The sequence below is a fragment of the Acanthochromis polyacanthus genome, chromosome 18, assembly GCF_021347895.1.
Source record: "Acanthochromis polyacanthus isolate Apoly-LR-REF ecotype Palm Island chromosome 18, KAUST_Apoly_ChrSc, whole genome shotgun sequence".
Lineage (NCBI taxonomy): Eukaryota > Metazoa > Chordata > Actinopteri > Pomacentridae > Acanthochromis > Acanthochromis polyacanthus.
In genome coordinates, this window is record NC_067130.1 from 11,959,757 (window position 1) to 11,981,244 (window position 21,488).

At 38.9% G+C, this 21,488-nt stretch overlaps 1 protein-coding gene across 1 annotated transcript in view; it reads right to left on the reverse strand.

Annotated features, from left to right (window-relative positions):
• Positions 1-1,163: 1,163 nt before the first annotated feature.
• Positions 1,164-21,488, reverse strand: part of LOC110962305 (potassium/sodium hyperpolarization-activated cyclic nucleotide-gated channel 1) — a 79,735-nt gene continuing 59,410 nt past the window's right edge. The window contains exons 6-8 of the mRNA XM_022210231.2: positions 21,214-21,454; positions 14,704-14,868; positions 1,164-5,916 (exon numbers count right to left, since the gene is read on the reverse strand). Coding sequence (XP_022065923.1) covers positions 4,778-5,916; positions 14,704-14,868; positions 21,214-21,454 — 1,545 coding nt within the window. The 3' untranslated portion in view covers positions 1,164-4,777. The remainder of the gene's footprint in view (positions 5,917-14,703; positions 14,869-21,213; positions 21,455-21,488) is intronic.

Here is a 21,488-nt window from a genome sequence, read left to right on the forward strand (position 1 = left end):
CTTCCCTATTGTCAGCTATATATACACTACTTAGACCACAAACAGACCACTTACTTACTTTAGCAACCCAGAAACATTACATTTTGTGACTTACGTCTTCAAGAGAAAAATTGAATAAATAAAAAGTATCTTGTCAACATCTAACATAACATGACTGAAAATGTAGTGACTAGTCGTATCAGGTAAAGACGCTCCTGTAACGATAGCACTGTAGACAAACTTTAATTGTTATATCTTAAGTTACGTCTCATGAACACAAGCTGAAAAATTAATCTCACTCTGCATTTAATGAAACATAAAGGACGGTGTTCCTGTGACAGTGGAGCTACAGATCAACTGAAGCATGCGTCACCTCGATGTAACCCCGACGAGCTGCCGTTCAAAAGGTAACCACAAACCACCTCTGCAATTTGAGCTGCGCTGAACTTGTATTTTAAACTGTGAGGAGGAAAACAGACAACGTTGTAATGCAAAATCCTCAGAGTTAATTCTTTGAGACGTCATTAGAAGTGGTAGGATTTGCTCAAAAATCGTTTACTGTGTAAATGTGAATTGCAATTGCAGTTAAAGAATGTTTTCTTTATTGTTTAATCTGAATTGTTTTCTCACTCAGTTGCTTAATATGTTGCTAAAATATCAGAAAATAATCTAAAATGTCCATTTTAATTAGTTTTTTCTGACCAAAAGTATAAAATCCAGTTACTCAGTTTACAAACATATGACAAAGACATCCATTTGTTTTAAATTTTTGGATGAAAAATGATATTTTTATCATCAGAACCATTACGTGTTTTTTTTTGTTGTTGTTGTTTTTTTGGCTGCTTTACGGGACACACAACAAAAACACTGTTGCATACATATGAGCAAGGTGACTTTGCTTGTAAATAAATGACGTTTGCCAATATTAAGTAACTCATCTGCTGTGAGTACATGCTGAGAAATCTGTCTTTTGTAAGTGACTGATAGCTGGATTTGTAGGTAATTAATGCAAATCCCTGTTGGCCACGAAGAGTGATTTTCTTTCACCTTGTCTGTAACTGCTGACAGACACTGTTCCTGAACGCTCTCTGACCCTCCCCATCTCTGAAAACATTTCTCCATTTCCTCCGTGATCAAACTCTAAATGAACACTCCCTTTTTGACAATAGAATGACACACACTCGTCGTTTTAAATGACAATATGTCGTTTATTTTCTATATTTTCAAGGTTTATTATTTACAAACAAAATAAACAAAAAAATCAAAAAGATTTTTGACAAACACTGTTTGTCTGCATATTGTTGTAAGAAAGTTTACATTTATCTTTCTTTCGACGCATTAAGTAACCAACTTCTCTAAGCCTTGGATTACATGAATGAGCTGAACAATGACCATGTGAGTGGGGCTTAAGAGGACCGAGCAGCTCATCGTCATCAGCCCCTCTTTCCACTGCGCATATATCATCAGTAAACATATGAAACCTGCGGTCATCGAAACCAAATAATCATTTGGTTTGTCCTCTCTGGGCATTATCAGGTCTTTTTGCATCTCTTTATTTTTTTTCTCAAACCAACAAAACAACAAACAAAAAGAAATATACAAATATATGTGCTGGTTTGTTGAGAGTCTCTATACTGCTAATATGTAAGCTCATTAGTTTGTGTTATACATCACCATTAATGCCCATTCCGGTATGTTAGTTGCGATTGGTATAGTGAAAAAAGCACATAGTTGGGAAGCTCTCCCTCCAAAGGCAAGTATCAAAAACAGCACAAACCAACAGTGCTGCTATCCATCTCCACTGTGTACTAGTTCCTATACACTATGGCATATTCACGATTAAGCGCTCTTCGTTGTAAATAGAATATCCCCCCCCCCCCTTTATTTCGAACCTCAAACGGGATCAGGGCAGCACAAATTCTCGGGGATATCGCTCCCTTACTAACTCATTCAACATCTACCCTAGCTGAAAGAATCTATATCTTTTTATTATTAAATCAGAAAGTGCAATTTAAAACAAAGACAATGACTTAGAATGTTTTGCTTTGGCCAGTTTCCTTCCACACATCAGTATTCAATCCAAACATCAGTGGCTAGCTACAAAGAAAGGTATAAAGGTGCTCCAAATTTGTACAATGTCTCATTGAGTGTGATATCACTGCAAGTCTAAAGATTGCACTTCTTTTTTTAAACTGTACATGACCTCATTAAATATTCTATATAGCTCCATTGAGAATGTTAGAAAAAACCTGCCTCTAGAAGTTCACATTGTAAGTAAAGATACCAATTGGATAAACTGAGACATTTGGCCATCATCGTTGCTTACTCCTTTCTTGTCTAAAAACACTGAGACATAGAACACATAGATTATAGTAAGAATGAACGCGCGGTTGTGTGCAGGAGTGCCCCATGTACGCACTGAGCTCACACTCATAACAAAGGATGAAACATGGCTATAGTTTAGGCACAAATACTTTAGAATGTCCATGTGAAAAGTCAATGCTTCTGTTCACACACAGATAACATCTACGCAGACAGACAATGAACAAAACATAATCTAACATTACATTTAACGTCAACATTTTCGAGATAGTATCTTTTTTAAGTATTTGTGACAGCGCATGCTTTCATGACATTGGTGGGTTGACTGTATTGGTACACTATCGACACAATCTGTAGTGAAGACTTGTAATCTTTTAAAAATGGTATCTGAAAAGGGCTTAGTCACTTTGAACTGATGGGATATTTGGTGCCATGAAAACTGTGACTCTGGATAGATATTCCGCATGACTGAGTGTAGAATACTTTGTCACATTTGATTAAGAAGGCCCCGAGCACAATGTACAACCTACTGTATATGCAGGGAAAGGACCTGTGAGCCGTCATGGCTGCTTTATTCTAGTTGAGTCATCAGATCATTTTTAAGATTGAGATATTCAACATAGCTCTTATCCGTTTTTTTGTAGAGTCACAATATTCTTGCTCGACCTTCCTTCCCTGCCTCAACGTCCAGGTCAGTTTAGAGTACCTAAGCCCACATAATGGATTTACATGAGACAGAAACCTTAATGCAAACCAGCGTTCCCTTTTTTCCCTCACTTGCAGCAGCACAAAAACACCGAGCGGTGAAAATGTCCTCCTGCGCACTCGAGTGATCATATACCTGACGTCTTTAACCTAAAACAGATGCGCTGAAAACGTCGTGCCGGGCTCTTCAGCTACAGTAATTGTGATATGACAGCGTCCAGTACAGCTTTGCTCAAGGATGAGCAAGCACAGAATTTGAATTATGATTTAAAAAAAAAAAAGTGTAATGAATAAAAAATGAAAGTCTTAATTTCCACCCCTAAGCAATACAGTTCGTACAAATCATTCGTAAAGTGATCCTCTGCGGTTTTGGGAAGTGATAGAAAAGATGCTTTTACTTTCAATAGGATGACACTGAAACCAGGTTGTGTAAATATTGTATACTGTACGTTCACTTGGTGTGAAACCAGAAACTACACTAGGAATAAGAATAGTATACAGAGAGAGAAGAAGAGAGGGAATTACACATGTCCTTCAATCAGGCATTTGTCAGCATCAAGTGGTGCTAGCTATTGCATTAAGGTTTGTTCATCTCTTATGAAACATATGCATTTTGTCACTTAACCTTTGTCGCATATAGATGATATCCAGGTTCCTGATAGAAGTAAGACATTGTTATGATAGAGAATGCACCACACAGTATCTGTAAATACTAGATCTACAAAACTATTTACAGCACACATATAGGTAATCTTTATGTCACAGTCTATTGCATAATGGTGATAATCTTTAGTTTATAAATATTATAAATATACACAGAATTTTTAAGCAACATTACGTAACATCTCAGCCATCTGAAATTAGAAATAGAAAACAATAGCATCCATCCATATCTGTCTCCACACTCCATTTTCCTCGAAAATAAACAAAGAAAGCAGCATTTCTATTATCTATTCCCTTTGGACCCATAACACTGTCATGGTTTGTATGCGAGCCTCTGTGGGGATATAGTGGCTCAGCAGACTGTATTTTCGTTGCAGAGAGCAACATAATACTTAGTTACAGTATTTGTGTTGATTTCTGAAATGAGGTTTCAGTAAATTGGTATGAGATTCATTTTTATGAGTGTGTGCTTTTTGAGATTATTTGTGAGAGAGTTGCTTGCATTTATTTTGTCCACAGTGGTGCCTAAAGCTGCTTAATAGGAGAAGATAAGATTTCCTCTTCCAGTGGTTAAAAAAACAAAAAACAAAAAGAAATAGTCATTGTCGAATTTCACAATGCATTCCAGATTTTAAAAATAAGAAAGCAAAAAGCAAAAATAAATCAAAATTTTAAAAAAACTTCGTACATTATATATAATTCTTTATATTTCTCAGAAAGGAAGACTCATGTTTATACTACAGCTTTAAATTGCCATTGCCAATATTGTCGTTGGATTTTACACACATGATCACATGCACACACACACACTCACACATCCATTCAACCATATATATATATATATATATATATATATATATATGGCATTAAAGAAAAGAGATGTATCCGTATAATATACATTCTTAAGTTTAGGGAGACAAAGTTGTCTAAAATATAATACAAGGGCTTATATATACAGGATTTCTATGAGGTTACTTTAGAAGAAAATTGGAGAGAAACAAAAAATGCTGAAGTTCCTCATTTTTACCTCTTTTGTTCTAGCTCCATTTTTAAAAATGAATTGAAACATATTGAAGTTTAAAAAAAGAAAGGGAAGAGAAAAATGGGATCATAAATTTGATGCAAAACGCATTTTGTCTTGTTCAGTCTCTGTACTGCTCAGGACGGAATCTCTCCTCGATCCGGGGGATTCTCTGTGCTGGGTTGAGGATGACGACGCTGCTGCCACTGCTGCTGCCGCTGCTGCTGCTGCGGCCGAGCGCACCGGGGGCAAAGCTCCTGACGACATTTGGCGGAACAAGTTGACCCGCTGCGGCACCGTAGTGCGGATGCCACTCTGTAGACTCATTCCCTGGATGGCTGCCGCTGTTGGTGGCACAATGGAGGCCAGAGAGTCTCCTGAGGTCGGATGCGCTCTGGGCCCCAGAGATGTGTCATGTGGCAGTGATGGTTGGGAGGCCGATAGGTGTCGGACATCTCGACTCAAGCTGCCTGACTGAAGAGCCTGTGTGCTCTTGTGGATATCTCCCCGCTGAGGTGAAGGGACCTGCTGCTGCTGCTGCTGCTGCTGCTGCTGCTGCTGCTGCTGTTGAGGTGACTGCTGCTGCTGCTGCTGCACTGCTGCTGCTGCAGCCGCAGTCGACACAGCAGGTTGCTGAACAAGCTGTTGCTGTGTGGGTAGAGATGGCTGGGCAATGGGCTGCTGGATAAGTGACAGCTGGGAGGCTGTACGTGAGCCATACTGGAAGCTCCGGTTAGCCAAAGGGGTCTGAACTGGCGGACTACACATGGCAGCTGTGAAGGAGCAGGGAGACATGATGGCTCCCTGCTGTTGCAGTGGGGTCTGTGGGTTAGTGGAGGAGGCATTCAAGTTGCCATGCGAAACACTGGGAGCTGGGTAAATCCCCTGCGCTGCAGCAGCAGCAGCAGCTGCAGCAACCGGCAGCATGCGGGCAGCAGAGGCGTTAGCAATCGCTGAAGCACTGTAGGTCAGAGGGACGGAGGACTGCTGAAGCTGATTGGTGCCAAAGGCAGTGGAGAAGGGCGGCTGGGCTGGCGAGTTAATGATGGAGTTTCCTGACATTGGAGTTGAGTTCATCCCGGTGACTGACTGCTTGCGATCCACCATCATCACCATCTCCCTGTCCTGACGGATAATCTGCTTCAATATCTCGTTCTCCTGTGTGTTGAAAACGCCGGCGTTCAGATCCTTCTGGAACTTCTGCAGCAACAAGGAGTTCTTCTTCCCTGTTGGGGTGCAGTCAGGAGAGGTGAACACAACAACAGCCATGGCAAACTTTGGTCAGACTACACCACAGGAAAAGGGCAGGATTCAGGATGATAAAGATGCAGCTTGTATGCTTGGAGTGGGGTCTACCACTTTGTATCTTCCAAATACAGACACCAAATCTTCACAAGAAGGACTTAATTTTCTTGATTCTTCCTAAATTTATAAATTCATTGTTAATTTTTCTCTTACAAGCTGCATCTTTTCACATCCATTAAAGACTGTCATATTGAATAAAAAGTGTGAAGGACATTTGATGGTAGTGGCTATGGGAAATATACAGTCTGAGAGGAGTGAAGGACACATAAGGAGACAAAGATTACTGAAAGTGTGACGTGATAGCGTAGACGGTGGAGGTGCTGATGTTGACAGTGGAACACAGAGGAATACTGATGAGTTGAACCTACACATCACAATACTGGACAGTTATTTTTTTAGAAGAAAAGGCAAAAAATCTGAGCTCTAAGAATTACTTTAAAGTCACGGTCTATTTAAATCACAGTGACAACTCAGCTATAACACATCACAAGGACACTTAGAATAAAATAGCTTTCAGCTTAAAGTAAAATAAAAAAACAAGCAAACAAAGATCTATACCTAACACACTATTTCACTTTACTGTAACTGGATACAGAGGGTTTACATGGATATACATTAAATACACCTAAATTGTACTCATCTTACCACAGATTGCATTAGTCATTTTTGTCATTAAATCTGCACGAGATTCTCTTGAGAGTAGCATTTTTAGTGACCAAAATGTTCAAAATAAACTCAATGATTATTAATTTGTCTGCAGAATTCAGTCATAATAATAGAGTTCCTCTAATATCGTGACAACACTGTTTATGGGTTTTTAAAAAATACCCCAGTTATGCATTGTAAAGGTCATTTTAAGCCCACAGGAAAATCTTTCCCAGCCTGTCACAAGTCATGAACCGAAATATTAAAGGCTTGACAGATGGCTTTTTATACACAAACCACTTTTGTGGCTTTGGGAGCAAAACTGTGGTAAAATGCTAAGTGGTACTAAAGGCAAGAAAAATGTCTTGAAACTGGTCTTGCAGAAAGAAGTGCCACATTTAGTGATTTTAAATATCTATTTTGCATATTTACTCCGAAAGAATCTGTCCAAATATCCATAAAGGACGTGTTTCCTGTAACTACTGTTGACCTTGTGTATCGACAAGCTGTGAAACGTTGTCGGTAAAGAAGACAGAGAGGACTTTTAGTGTGCTGAAGGCTTTGGCTACAGTCAATCAATCACTCAGCCCCGTCCTTGAGGGCAGAAAATTTCTCCGCTGAGTTCACCATACGGCAGCAACAGCAGCAGCAGGAGCATTTGCTGGACTGATTTCTCCCCTGAAGGCTGCCGATAAACCATGCATTCAGCTAGAAGACAGGACTTTTGCTGCCGAAAATGGATTGATGTCATATTTTGCAGCAGAATCTAGCTCTGTGTTTGGTCACTTTTTACTGTAACAATCACTACAGGGTCGGGAAGCTAAAACAAGGACTGGGTACCGACTATTAGGCTACTGGTGACTTACAAGGCAGCGGCCATTGCATTTTTAAAGGTGACTGGGTTAAACTCTGCAGATTGGGAGGAATACACAATAATTCCATTATTTTTCCAAACGGAACCAATCAGAATCTGATTTTGTTGACGGCAACATCCGAATGCATGAATAAGCGAGTTAGACGTAGCAATATTGTTATGATGTCATTCATCTCTGTGGAAGAATTCATCCGTTTATAAAGGAAAATGTGCCATGATGTTGCGCGGCAATGTGAACCCTGCAAACTAGACACACAGGTTGAACAAAGATGTAAGTATATTAATATATATTATTATTACTATTATTGGTCCTGTTGTCCTCTTTATTGTTCAGTTAAGCATGAACAGACACTTATGAAAGAATATATCAGACTTTTATATATACATTAACATTTTAGTTTTTTAGTGAAGCAAATTGTTTTACTCCAACGTCTTAAAAGCCGGTATATTTTCATGCTGCTTCATGGCTACAGCAGCTGAAATTGCCGTCCCAAGTGGTTGAAAAGCTCTGCTGAGCACTGGTGGATGTGTGTATATAGGCGTCATGTAAATGGAACTGAGAGGCTTAATTAACAAATGCTGAACTGGAAACTTTTTAACACCACTTAGACTAAATCACATTTGTCAGAGAAACTTATAGAATAAACACACTTGCAGTTGCATGCAACGGTGAATTAAATCTTAATACACCTTGTACATACAAAAATACTGTCCTCTGACCACCAATTTAAATTTACCCATACTTTATTACAAGGCAAATCTCTATAGGCAGGATTTATAATAGGCTGAATGGCAAACACACTTAATAAACTCTACACAACCTGATATACGTAGTGTATATATCTCCTAATAAATGTCACTCTGTCAGTCTTAATAGTTTTTCTTTTTTAGTATGTTTCGGGTTTTTTTGGACATATTATTCCACTGTAAGTCCATCAATAAATGTGGAAAGAAACACTGTCAAAATAAAATGAAAACAAACAAAAAGACAAAAACAAAATGTAAACACTCATTTTTACGAACATAACTCGTTAGCTTCAAATAAAAAGATCAAATATGTGTCAAATCACCATTATTTGCCCAAATCAAATCTGCACAAAACTGCGTAAAAGCCAACAAACATCAACCAAACATATAAAATAAACGAACGAAACACATAACAGAATGTTAACAGACGTCATATAAATAATGAAGACTGCATTTCATTTAAAAAAAATCAATTAAAAAAAAAGAAAACACAAATTTCAAAAGACAAGTTAAGATGCAATCATAGCTTCACAGAGACACACTGATTCATTCTAACTTGTAACCTTGCAAATGTCACTAATAACCTGCAGTTTGTCTTCAATTTATTCTTGCTGAGCGTTATTTAGTACATCGCTATCAAAGAGAACTTTTTAAAGAAGTAACTGTTGTAAATATATGTGAGAAAATCATTTAATATGTTATCCTCTTAGGTTGTTCTTAGTTTTAGCCAAAGACAAGACAGACTTTTTTTGTGATTGTTCAGTTTCCAAAACTATAAACACAAAAGACAGAGTTCATATTTCAAGTCAGACAATCAGAAACAAACTTTTGCTGTCGGTGAAAACATGAATAAATAATGAAATGGGTCCTCGGCATGTAACAAAAACTGTGTGTGGCATTGCATTAGTAAAGGTTTTACTAATCAGCAGACATGATTTTGTTCGTGGATGCACTTTGAACAAAGTATTCAAAGATTAAATAAAAAATGTTACACAATTAGAGCTGAGTATGTTCTCATAATCCAGTTGATTATTCTGTGAGAAATCTGTTACAAAGTAAAGATGAGTGGATGAGATCTCTTTGTTTCCTTGATTGTCTTAGTTGTTGACATTTTGAATGTGTCCATCAAAATATCTGCAGGACTAGTGTGGGTGACTTGAGTTATGTGTCACTGATGCAGGAGTTAAACAGTTAATGTAACCTTCAGCAAGAGGTAAAACTCTTGGAGGATGAATTTGAGACCGGATCCATTTAGCTAGCCTCAATAGGTCAGTTTGCCCCTGTTCGAATATTGGAATTGGAATAAAGTGTTTACCTGATGCCTACTCGTCGGCCAGGACACTCTTGAAAACGAGATGTGCTCGTCTCAAGACGGACTCCTGGTCAAATAATTTTTAGATAGATAAAAGATAATGTCACATGTGCAACACGTTATTGGTTTCAAAGCATGGTTACTTTTTTTTCTTTCCTTTTTAGAGCAAGACAAGCATGTAACCAAATGCAGTTCATATATAGAAACGATACAACCAGCACGGATCATGACAAAGTATCTTCCCTCGTATGAGACAAAACCCCCTTCATGGTTGGTCTGAAAGGATGGATTGAATCTATGTCACTCTGAGAGGTGTCAGTCAGAGTGGGCAGCTTTAGTTATGGTGAAAAGCTAACTCAGCTGGTAGTTCTCATAAAAAGGGCAAATGTAGATTAGGACTGTTGAGGTCAAAGGGCATACAGTATGCAGTGAAGGGCACAGTAAAAACAAAACTTATCCCCTTTACTGAAGGACATGTGAGGATTTCTTTTAGTTTTTAAATGCTGTGCTTTTCCAAACAAAATGCAACCTTGTCTCCTGTGAATTACATTCGTATACAACTAAGTCACAATTAGTCATTTGGGTTGCAATACACAAAAGCAGGGTGACGTAGAAGTGAGAGCGTTGAGGCCTGGCTGGATGGAAGTAAGCACAAAGCCAGAGATGGGGGTTTGTGTTATGGAGCTTTGTGAAGTTTAAACATCACAATCTTTCCCTGAACTTTCAAAAACATTACACTGTAACCATGCTGCAGTAGTCATTAGTAGATTTTGTACAAATGGAAAATCATGAACATTTAGCAGATTTGTTTCACCTTTAAATGGTGGTTAGTTTCCAAATGCTTTGAGTTGTATCAGCTGGTCTGGTATAATCCAGTCATCAAGGCAGAGTTACGCCCCCCTACTCCAAATATAGTTGTATGTAAACGTAATTCTGAGGAGAAAATGTGACAAGCATCTGTTGTTGGGCTCTGATTGATTTGGACACTACAGTATTTGATTGTTGAATCAACACTTGGGTTACAAAGCAATTTGCAAATATTGATGTGCCTGTCTCAGGCAAAGTAATACACAAATACAAAGCCATGACAAAGAAAAACAACAATAACTGACAGAAAAGTAGATACAGAACAAGCTGAACCATCCATATGAGACAACATTGGCACACTGCATTTATGCAAAGTCAACTGTGGTTCTTTATTGGTTTCTGCTTAAAGCCAGAGCATGAATTGGGTTCCAAAAGCATTTTTCATTGTGTTTGGAGAAAGTGTCTTTGCAGTCCCAATAGCAAATCAAACAATCAAGTGCTCCAACAGTAGAGAGGGGGGAAAAAAACTATTATGTGTGACAGTCAGAGGCCTGTAAGAAGTGATTGGATGGTTTACCTTCCTGTTTAACTTACTTGTCTACATGTCCAAGCACTTTCTGCAACATCACTGGAGAAATGTTGTAATTCCTTTTATAACATTATTGTATTATTGAGCATTGCCAGTGAGCAAATAACACAGTAATGGCACACAGAGAAAGTGCAGCTATATTTTATAGTTCCACCTAAACCTACAAGTTGCTCTGCTAAACATGCTAAATGATCTTGTCCAGTTGTGTATCTTTCTGTGCTCTTTGTGGTCTCCAGCTTCCTCTACTTTTATTAGGGTATGATTACACATATCTGTGTATATACTTGATGGTATTTGTCTTATTAGTTTATATCAGTTGTTCTATACCTTCAGAGATTCAGTAGAAATCAACTGGAGTCCACTTTTAGGTTCTTTTTATGTTCTTGAACCTAAAAGAGAAGCCCAGCTTTCCGCTGAAGCTCCTAGGATCGGTCTATATTGTGTAGTAGTTTAAGATGTTATAGGTTTAGATAGAAGTGCAAAATGTGGCTGCCCCTCTTGTGCTATTTGCTCTCTAACTCTACCAGTGTGCCCACTGAGCATTGTCGAAGAGTCCAGTAATACCCAATAAGTGAATGGACAGAGAGAGTGCAGGCAGGTAGGCTATCCAGCCATCTCCCATGAACTGAACTAAAGGACTGCACAGGCTGTTACAGGCCTCCAACTGCCACAGATGCAAGAACAATGTTTTTATCTTTATTATCAGAGCTATTGATTTATGTCAAGAGGTGAAGACACTTTTAAGAAATACAACAAAAACGCTTGTGGAATACATTACATACTCTAGCTTTTGTATCATATTACAACTACCAAACATTGTGGCTTCTTCTGCCAATACAAATCTGTGGACGAGAAGGTGTCTTTATTGATAAAGCCAGATGTAATGTAGTGGGAAGGTGTGGCTAATTTAGAATAATAAGCTGCGTGGGTTGTCAGTGTAGCAGCAAAAAAACTAATAATATGACCCTTAAATCATTCAGGAAGGATTTCCTTCCTCCTGTGGAAGAAGGAAGATTTGGTCATAAAATTCAAATTTTATGATTTTTTCTGTTACTGGGTAACAGTACAAAGGAGGAAAATGTAATAAATGTGTACAGTAGCATATAGCTAATCATTTAATAGCCTTTGTTTAAAGAGCATCCATCCAGGATGTAAGTTTTTGTTCAGTTAAATAAAAAACATAAATAAAGAGGCTGCACTTGATTGATTTACTTCACCGTCTTCTGATTGAATTTGTGTGCGAGCATTGTGCACACAGGAGAAGGTTTTAATGCGTGATTTGTCTTTAAATAGACTTTAAACAAAACAAACTGAATCACCAATGTGACTTCATCATTTCAAGCTTCACTCAATAATCCTGTAATGTTACATAAGGAATTAAAAGATCTCTTTTTGACTTTAGAGACTACAGTCTCTGAACTACGACTTTGCAGTTTTAAATTATTTTATCTAGATTGACAAAGGATAAAGATGTCACTGTATTATTTAAAATATTGTGGGAGTAACAAATGAGATTACCCAACTCAGGGGTTGGGTCAGACTGTGATAGCAGATCTTAAAATATGTATCTGAACCATCAACAGATCAGAGTAATCCTCCTTATACACTTATAGTTTATTCTCTCAGTCTTTTCCCTTCTTGAGTGGGACTTGAATAAAAAGCAGTATCACAGTGTGCTTAACTTTTACTCTACATGGCATAGTGAATTATTACTGTCAGGTCATTTATAATAAAATGTCAGAAAAACTGTTAGAGCAGACTGAACACATTTGCCAAAAGAAGTGGGAGGATGTGCAACATTAAGGTCCATGTAACCAATTCTTGCCCTGTTTGTGTTACATACATGTGCCCCTTTTTAACATGTAACAAGTGTGTCTGTTTCTATGATCGTTATTCTTTCTTAACTATAATCTATCATAGTTGACTTCCTTTGTAAACATTTCACTACAGCACAGTAAAATCATTTTTTTTGTTGATAAGAGAATAGCTTATACAGGGTCCTGCTTGTTAGCTGGACTGGAAATGAAGCATGTGGATGCAGCACCGTCTCACACCAAAACGTCTAAAAGCCATGTTGGTCCACAGTGTCATAATCAAACTGTACCATAGTGAGATGCCAACTTTTCTTAGCCTCTTCTTTTTCTACGGGCCTGCAAGCATGTCATGCGACTCGCACCTTTCTTTCAATTTACACCACTGACTTTATTTAAAAGATGGATGTAGCACCTGTGTCTGAAGCCAACACAGAGGTGCATTAAACCTGCATTCTTTCTAACAGCCAGCAGGAGGCAACTCTTGGCCAAATCACGATGGCCAAATACCAAACTTGAGGCTTTAAAACAGTAGTCCACAAACCAATGAACGATGTCATGGTCGCTATGTCAAACTTGCATATACAGTCTATGCGTTGCACATAAAAACAGCAACAAAGTTTGCATTAAGAGGCTAGCAGGATGGCGGCCTTGGTTTCACTGGCCATAAGACTTAGACTCAGGTCTTTTTTGTCTGTTTGTGACTGTTTTCAGATGTTCTTAAGTTCTGTTTGCCTTAATTTACTGTAAAAAAAAAACCCAACTTGGTTAAGTTTAGACACAAAAACTACTGCGGTAAAAAGACTATTCTCCAACAATGACACAGTGTTGTGCAGAATCGTCTGACTGCAACTTATTATCATTTTTCCATAGGGGAAAACCTCCTTTGCTTGTTTGTATATCTTTAAACCAATTACAGTTGTCTTGTCCGGTACTAAGCCCAGGATGCAGCAACAGTGCCCGCTCAACGTAGTCACGGGGTATTTGTTTTGGCGGAACATTTGCATATAGTGAAGCAAGCACGACCATTGAAATGGCTAATTTAACTAAAAACAACCACAAAACCTCTGCAGTTCAACCTGTCTGCAGATTTAAAATGTTCAGTGTCGTATATTATTTCCCGTAGTAAACTTTGAAAACAGTGACACATAAATAGCAGAAGTGGAGGGCAAAGCACACAATGTCAGGCTTTTATTACCTGCAGTCTACAGCCATTGAGTCTGTTAAAAAAATATGTGTTGGCTAGTTTTGGGAGTCTAGGCACAAAAATAGCCCCTAAAAACCACAAGTATCTTCCAGTTTTACAGCCGTTTTAGTTTTAATGGTACATTTGTGCTGTGGACCCACTTGGTTTTTACACATTTTGGTGTGAGACTGGGCTGTTGGGGACATTAAAGCTCTCCTGTCTCCTGGCCCTGCTCTTTGTTTCTTTTCAAGGGGTTCATGTCTGGTTGAGTTTGAGAATTCTGGTATAGGTCGGGGTGCTGCTCATACCCAGGAGTGCAGATGAGTGGAAAGAGGGCCAGACACACATGCATGTGAGGTTAGCTTCCATCCACTCGCTGGCATCCAGTGGGGGGGTCAACACCAAACCAACGAGGGGGCGACCTGACTCCCTCCCGGACAGCGACATGCACTGCCTTCCAGTTAATCCAACCACAAAACTCTACTTTGGTTCTTTAGAAGGATTAATGCTGGTTACAACAAACTTTTCCTTAATATTATTTCAGACAAAGAAAGAGACAAAAATAAAATAGAAAAAAACAAGATAGCATACAGGTCATGCAGCACAAGATGGCAGACACAATGCTTTTATGAAGAAAGAAGGCAAACGAATACTGATAAAGACGAGACAACAAGGCACGATGACAGGCAAGAGATTCGACCAGTCAGACAGGACAGTTAGATGAAGGCAGATCTTACCGATACGGTCCAATCGATCAATGGCAACTGTTTCGAAAGCTCGTCGCATCATGGGGTACTCTTCTAGCACCTCATTAAAATGGTCAACAGAGAGGGAGAAGAGTCGACAGTAGGTGTCCGCACGTACACTCGCTGTTCGTCTGCCTTTGGTGAGCAGGCAGATCTCTGTAAGCAAGAAACACAGCGAGACAAAGGAAAACAGACAGCGTAAGAAATTTAGACACATAAAGAAGCAGTAAAAGGAGCGGAGAGTACACAGGGGTAGAAAGGAGATCATGCCGGTAATTACAGCACACATTATCATAGAGATGAACCTTGAGCACGAAGGATACAGGAGCAGAGGCTAATGTGAATGTAAATAAAACGAGAGGCCCATAAGCAGTGCTGTCACTTGCATTATACAGAGATAATTCATCATCCTGTGCAGGGCTAATAGACCCATAATACGATGAAATAGCCTGCTTTAGAAGAAACAAAACAAAACAAAACTGCATCAGATGCAATGTATAGCTAAACAGGGATAGTTTCTATATTACTGTAGATTTCTGTATTACTGTTTCTGACATGTGAAGATGTGAGGGGAGCAATAGAACAATGCATCACAGCTAATCCTGCAGCTTTCTTCACATGTAGTGATCAGACATTTTATTTGTAGTTAGTGTACATGTTTAGCTGTCTTTACCACTAACATTAAACGCACTATGCACACTAAAATTACTCAGATTAGAAATTACAGGTTAACTTGAAAGACACTTGCCTGCAAAATTCAAATTAGGGCTATTGAGATATACCAGTTTTAAAACCGAGGATATTTAAAAATATGAAATATTGATACCTCCTGGAATATGTGCATGTGACATTTGTGTTGATTACCAGTGTTATAATGTAGCCTTAGTTTTAATTATTGTTGTTAGTGAGTAAGGAGGTCCAACAATAAAAGTCTTGTCTCTAAAATCCGACTGAGGTGAAAGCACAGAAATATCAATACTGTTATGCAGCTCTAACACAGTGAGCAGATGGATTTGTAGCCACTTGAAAAGCACACCCAGTCTAATTCTACTATCTAATTTAGAAATTAATATTAATGTCATGTCGGTGAGACATGATGGTAAGATCTGACACTCACAATACTTGATCTCATCCTTCACAGGAGACAGAAAGTACACAATTCTACCTAACCGCCCCCTAATTCATTGATCATTCGATCCCTCCTCCATTTTTGCTTCTTTATCTTTTAGCACCGCTCAACCTCCACCCACATTTGCACTTCTGTCCGGTTGACTGCACAACTTCCATCCTCATTAAATCGTTAAATGTTAAGTTGTTATGGTGTGATCTTTCTTGGCTCTGCCATGAGCTGTCATGAAAATAGAGCACAGAGTGTGCGAGATGTGCGAGCAACACTTTCACGCTGTGGGTGTGAATAAGGTGTTAGTGCTGTTATATTGGAAAAGCTTCCTTTAAGTGGTGCCTCTGGTAACACAGGAAGACACACAGAGAAAAAAGGGACAGTGAAAGGAAACCCTGTGTTACATGTCATCTCACAAACGGGAAGAAACAAAAGCTGATCGAAAGACAGATAGTGAGTGATTGGTCTGTGTTAACAAATACACACTACTGTATTACCAATAAGCCTGCATGATGGTAAGCATAGATAGGTAACTGCTACTGGACATTCAGCAGCCAGAGGCTTAGGTTTAAAATGGGTTATGTTGCTGAAAATAATTGATGCCCCCCAAAATACCAGCTTCCATGGTGCTAAGTTTAGATTGATGCTTAAAAGATATTGAACCCAGGATGGATTTGAAGTTACACAGTCTTAAAGAAATTAAGGCTGAGATCATATGTATGGTTGACCCGACTGTTAGGACAAATCTGATGTTGCTCTTCGCTCTTTGACTCCATATATCTCTGATGAAAAGCTGGTCACAACTATCCATCCATCCATCCATCCATCCTCTATACACCGCTTTATCCTCAGCAGGGTCGCGGGGGGTGCTGGAGCCTATCCCAGCTGACTCGGGCAAATGGTCACAACTAGCTTTTTTAAAAATCTAAGATAAAGGCAGTTCTCTGTCCAACAAACTTTTAAAAAGTTCTTCAGTCTGATCCCACATGGATAAAACTATTAGAATACTTTGCATGTGGCTGTAGTGCAGTCGTCTCTTCAGCATCACAGCTGGAATAAAATGTGGCTGTTCATCTTCTAACAGGAAAAAGAAAGTGTGATCAACACCATTACTGGTCTCCGTCCACTGGCTTCACATTCGTTTCATGATGATTTTAAGATTTCATTGTTTGTTTTTAAGAATTTAAATGGGTGGATGCCACCTTTTTCAGTAGAACTCTTATATCACCAAAACTTGGTTAGAACACTGAGGATGACCAACCACATACTAAAATCTAGATGCAAAAATAGAGGTGAGACTTCCTCAACTGCTAAAAAAAGAAATAAAGTAATATTTAATTTGGATCGTTTGATAGTACATCACTTTGGTTGAATTTGTAGTAAAATGATTTATGAATTATGCGACTTGATGGCATGTACAGGTTTTGCAGGGTGTGGAATATTCTGCCCTTATTTAATAGTCATGATTTATTGTTTTATCTTTGAACAGAGCCTGGCTAGTTGTTACCCCCCATTTTCAATCTTATGTGACCCTAACAGTCTTCAGAGCCCAGTTTCATATTTAGAATAAGGACATGAGAAAGATGAAGGAAGTTATTCTCACTGAACTCTTGACAATAACATGAAAATGCATGTTTCCAAAAGTGTTCTTTGAATAGTAGCATTTGTGGAAGTTTTAGGACAGATGAGATATTGTCGTTCTCTATTGTTAAGGTGGCAAAACGACAATGCAAAGGTAAAGATTAGCGCTAGTGAATACAAACCAAACTACTGAAATCAAACCACCAACGAGCCAAACAATAAGCTCCACTAGCTATGCTTTGAATATGATGTTAGGTGTACACATCACCCCAAAAAATACCATCATCAGCAACAGTATAGTGGCGTAGGCTTTATTTGCTTTGCCATAAAACCGTAAAGCTGTATGAATTCACTCTATCAGGCTACACTGGACACTAGTTATAAGTTATTGAGAACATGAATGCACTATGATAGAGGGCAGCAAAATGAAAATTTTTAGTTAATGCTTAAGTCCACTGTTCTAACACTGTACATATACTTCATATATCACAATGTTCAGCTATACTCCTGCCTCTTAATATTTCCCTGGTTTCAAAGCTAAGGTGAGGAATCATAAAACACACAGGGGATATCGTACAAACTAGGTTTTCACACGGAACTTTTGAAAATTATTCTTTGAAAACATACTATCTTGTCCTTTAAGTCTCTGGCAGATTGTAAAACTGTCCAATAACCAGAGGTGAAACATACAAGCAGCTCCTTGGAAACTTTCGTGCTAATGCCTGGAAAACCTTAGTGTGTACCAATGTATTTTAAGGTGTGTGTGTAAGTCAAGGCCCTGTTAACACTTCTCATGATGCGCTTTGACACATGTCTGTTGCCTTGTCACAAAGCATCACCGTTGACCCCCGAAGCATTGTGGATAACTTGCCATCACTTCATGAGTCACGTACTCTCATGGCAACTTACTCCCCTTCCCCCTCCGTCCCTGTGACTGGGACCGAGGAGAGGGAGTCCCACATGACTAAGACATTCGAGCCCGACGGGGATTTTCATGTGCTGTCTGTCATTGCACTAGCATTATACTCCATTAGTCCCTCAGCCTCACAGTGACCACACTCCAGAGCCGCGATACCAACATGCCATCCCATTCACACGGAGCCCAGAAGTGATTACCGTGATACCTTTTTAGCATGCAGGTGTGCCGTTGACCATAGTTGGAGGTGCTTTGTGACCTACTGTCCTCACAGACGTCCTGCTCATTACTATGCTAATGGTTTCTCATGGCTGGGTTTGGTTTTGTTACTCCCTCTCTCCATTTCTGTCCCAATCCCCTTCACTAATATCTCATTCTGGCCACGGCTCGGCCTGGTTGTAGGGGGAGAGTGAATCATTGGAGAAAACGGGGGAAGAGTGAGGTGCCTGGTGCAGCCAGCTGCTCCCAACTCGGGGCTCATCTACTAATGAGCAGCAGCAGGTGGCGGGAACCGACAGAACACAACAAAATGAGCAATGCACCCTTTATTTTTTGGACAGATACAGTCCACACACACATCTCATAATTAAAAGATTAAATGAGTCATTGAAAGGGAACATCTACTCCATGTTCTCTGCATGTTTTTCCATTTCATTGAGCTGATTGTTAATGCTGATGTAATGTTTATCTGTAAACTCTCCCTCGTCTTCTTGCACTTTTGAACTCTTTAGTGTTTTGCTGAATAAATACAGAATGAGCTGTTGTTTCTCTAAATCTCTGCACATAATAATTTGTGGTTTAACCTTTGAAAAGGTTTTAGACACAGATTGAAAAAGATGAGCCCAAAATTCCTCAAAAATGCTAACTGTCAAGCTGCCTCATCAACTGGATTCATAGATATGATCTCCAGAGGTCAGGTTTCTGGCAAACAGAAGCAGTTGGCAACTATTTGATAATAGATTGAATGAATTTTAAAGCTAAATGCCAAACATTTGTTGTTTCCAGCTTCCTAATTGTGCTTTTCTGGATAATCTAATATTTGGGGAGTATCCAAAGTGTTTTTTGCAGTCTCGTGGCTTCAACAAAATCTCAGTCTAAGCATACAAATGTGTTCATTGTCAGAAACCTCAACCATCAAAAATGATTGCTAAAGTAAGATCTTGAACTGATGATCAACTTTTCAAGATGAAAAATAACTTCTAAGTAAATTTAAATTCTAATAATAAAAAGTCAAACTGTCAAAATATGATACCACAGAAAACAAAAAAATAAATCTAAATTAATTTGAATTATATTATTAGAACATCAAACTATCATAATATAGTATCACTAAAAATCATTAAAAATAAATTAGAATTTTAATATAAAAAATCACACTATCAAAGTATAGTTTCATCCAAAAACTGAACTTGAATTGAATCGAAATTATATGAATAGAATGTCATACTGTTGATATATGGTATCACCCCCACCACACAAATAAATTCAAGATTAATTAAAATTATAATAAATAAATGCCACTCTAATAAAATATAGTATCATCCACAACCTTTCAGTTTACTGAGAACTGCCAGCATCACTTAACATCGTCTAACTAGAAACTGTTGTTTAACTGCTCTGAGTTTCCCTTCTTTTTTGTGATGTTGTTATAAATGCACTCAAACTACATCGTGTTAACATCCTTTTATTAGAGCCAGGTTGGCGAATAACATTATCTGGACATTTCACCAAGGTTTCATAAACTTGATCTATTTGTTCTGTGTCACAAAATATCTCTGAGCTTTAGCCCCAGAGGATAGATTCCTTAAATGGGAATTACTACTGCCATGCGATTGCCTCAAATCACGATATGACTCTATGGGGAAATTAAGACGCTCCTCCTCTCCTGGAATCTCCACATTTAAAGCAGGTAGCTTTGCAAACTGAGTGTCACGATGACAGAGTGTGCGACAGCAATCCTGTGGCCTGATCAAGAAGGAAAAAAGACGACTCATTTCTTTCTTTTTTCTTTTGATTCACTGCCTTCCTTAGCTCGCCTGTGAGACGTGAGCTGCATGCAGTAGACACACCAAAGTGAAGGTATTCTTAGACTCCTCAGCCTCCTTCCATAGTGGGGATGAACTCAGGAGATAAAATATGCAAGAACCTCTAAAATAGGAAACTTTGCTTTTGCTTTCACGCAGACACGACAACGTCTTCTTGCGGATTTTGTCAGAGTAAACAGCATGCAATAAAATTACATTTGACATCTGAAAAATTAATGGTATCTGTAATGTTTTGGAGAGGGAATAAAAGAAAGAAAGAGGGACTGAGAGTACAAGCACAGCAGAGAACAGGAGGAGGGAATTGCTCTTGTTTTTACACAGAAGAAACGTCCACAACCGCTGCTCTTGTTAATGTCAAGAAAATGCAGCTGGAACGTATGGAGGAGGATTCGTGTGTGTGTGTGTGTGTGTGTGTGTGTGTGTGTGTGTGTGTGTGTGTGTGTGTGTGTGTGTGTGTGTGTGTGTGTGTGAGAGAGTGAGAGAGAGAGAGTGGGGGAGGGACCTCTGTGTCCTCAGGGATGCCTGATCCACGCCTTGGCCCACTCCAGCAACCAGATGAGAGGTTATGTAACCACGGAAGCTGACTAACGTCCAATGCTGGTTAATGAGAATCTACATTTACAATAACTGAACTTCAAACAGCATCAAACGCGAGGCCTCGGGCTGCTGTCATGTCTCAGAATGTAACTGTATGAACATGGAGCAGGAATGCATATGTGACGGCGAGTTGCATGTCAGCAGCAACATTTATAATTCACAACTGAATTTTCATGAGGAAACTTTGAAAAGCAAATAAATCTGAACAAAAAAAAAAAAGACTGTTCTGTTTCTGTTCTCACCTCCAAAGTAAGATCCGTCCGTCAGCTTCATCTCCTTGTTGAACTTGGTGATGACACTTGCAACACCGTGCTGAATGAAGTACATCTTCTTCCCCACTGTGCCTTCTCTGATAATGTAGTCATTGGGTTGAAAAACCTCAAACTTCAACTTGCTCAGCATCCCCGTCACAAAGTTGGGATCGGCGTTGGCAAACAGAGGCATGGTGGCCACAAGCTTCCGGCAATTGAAGTTGACAATTTCCTAGTGGGATGAAAAAAAAAAAAAAAGGAAAGTG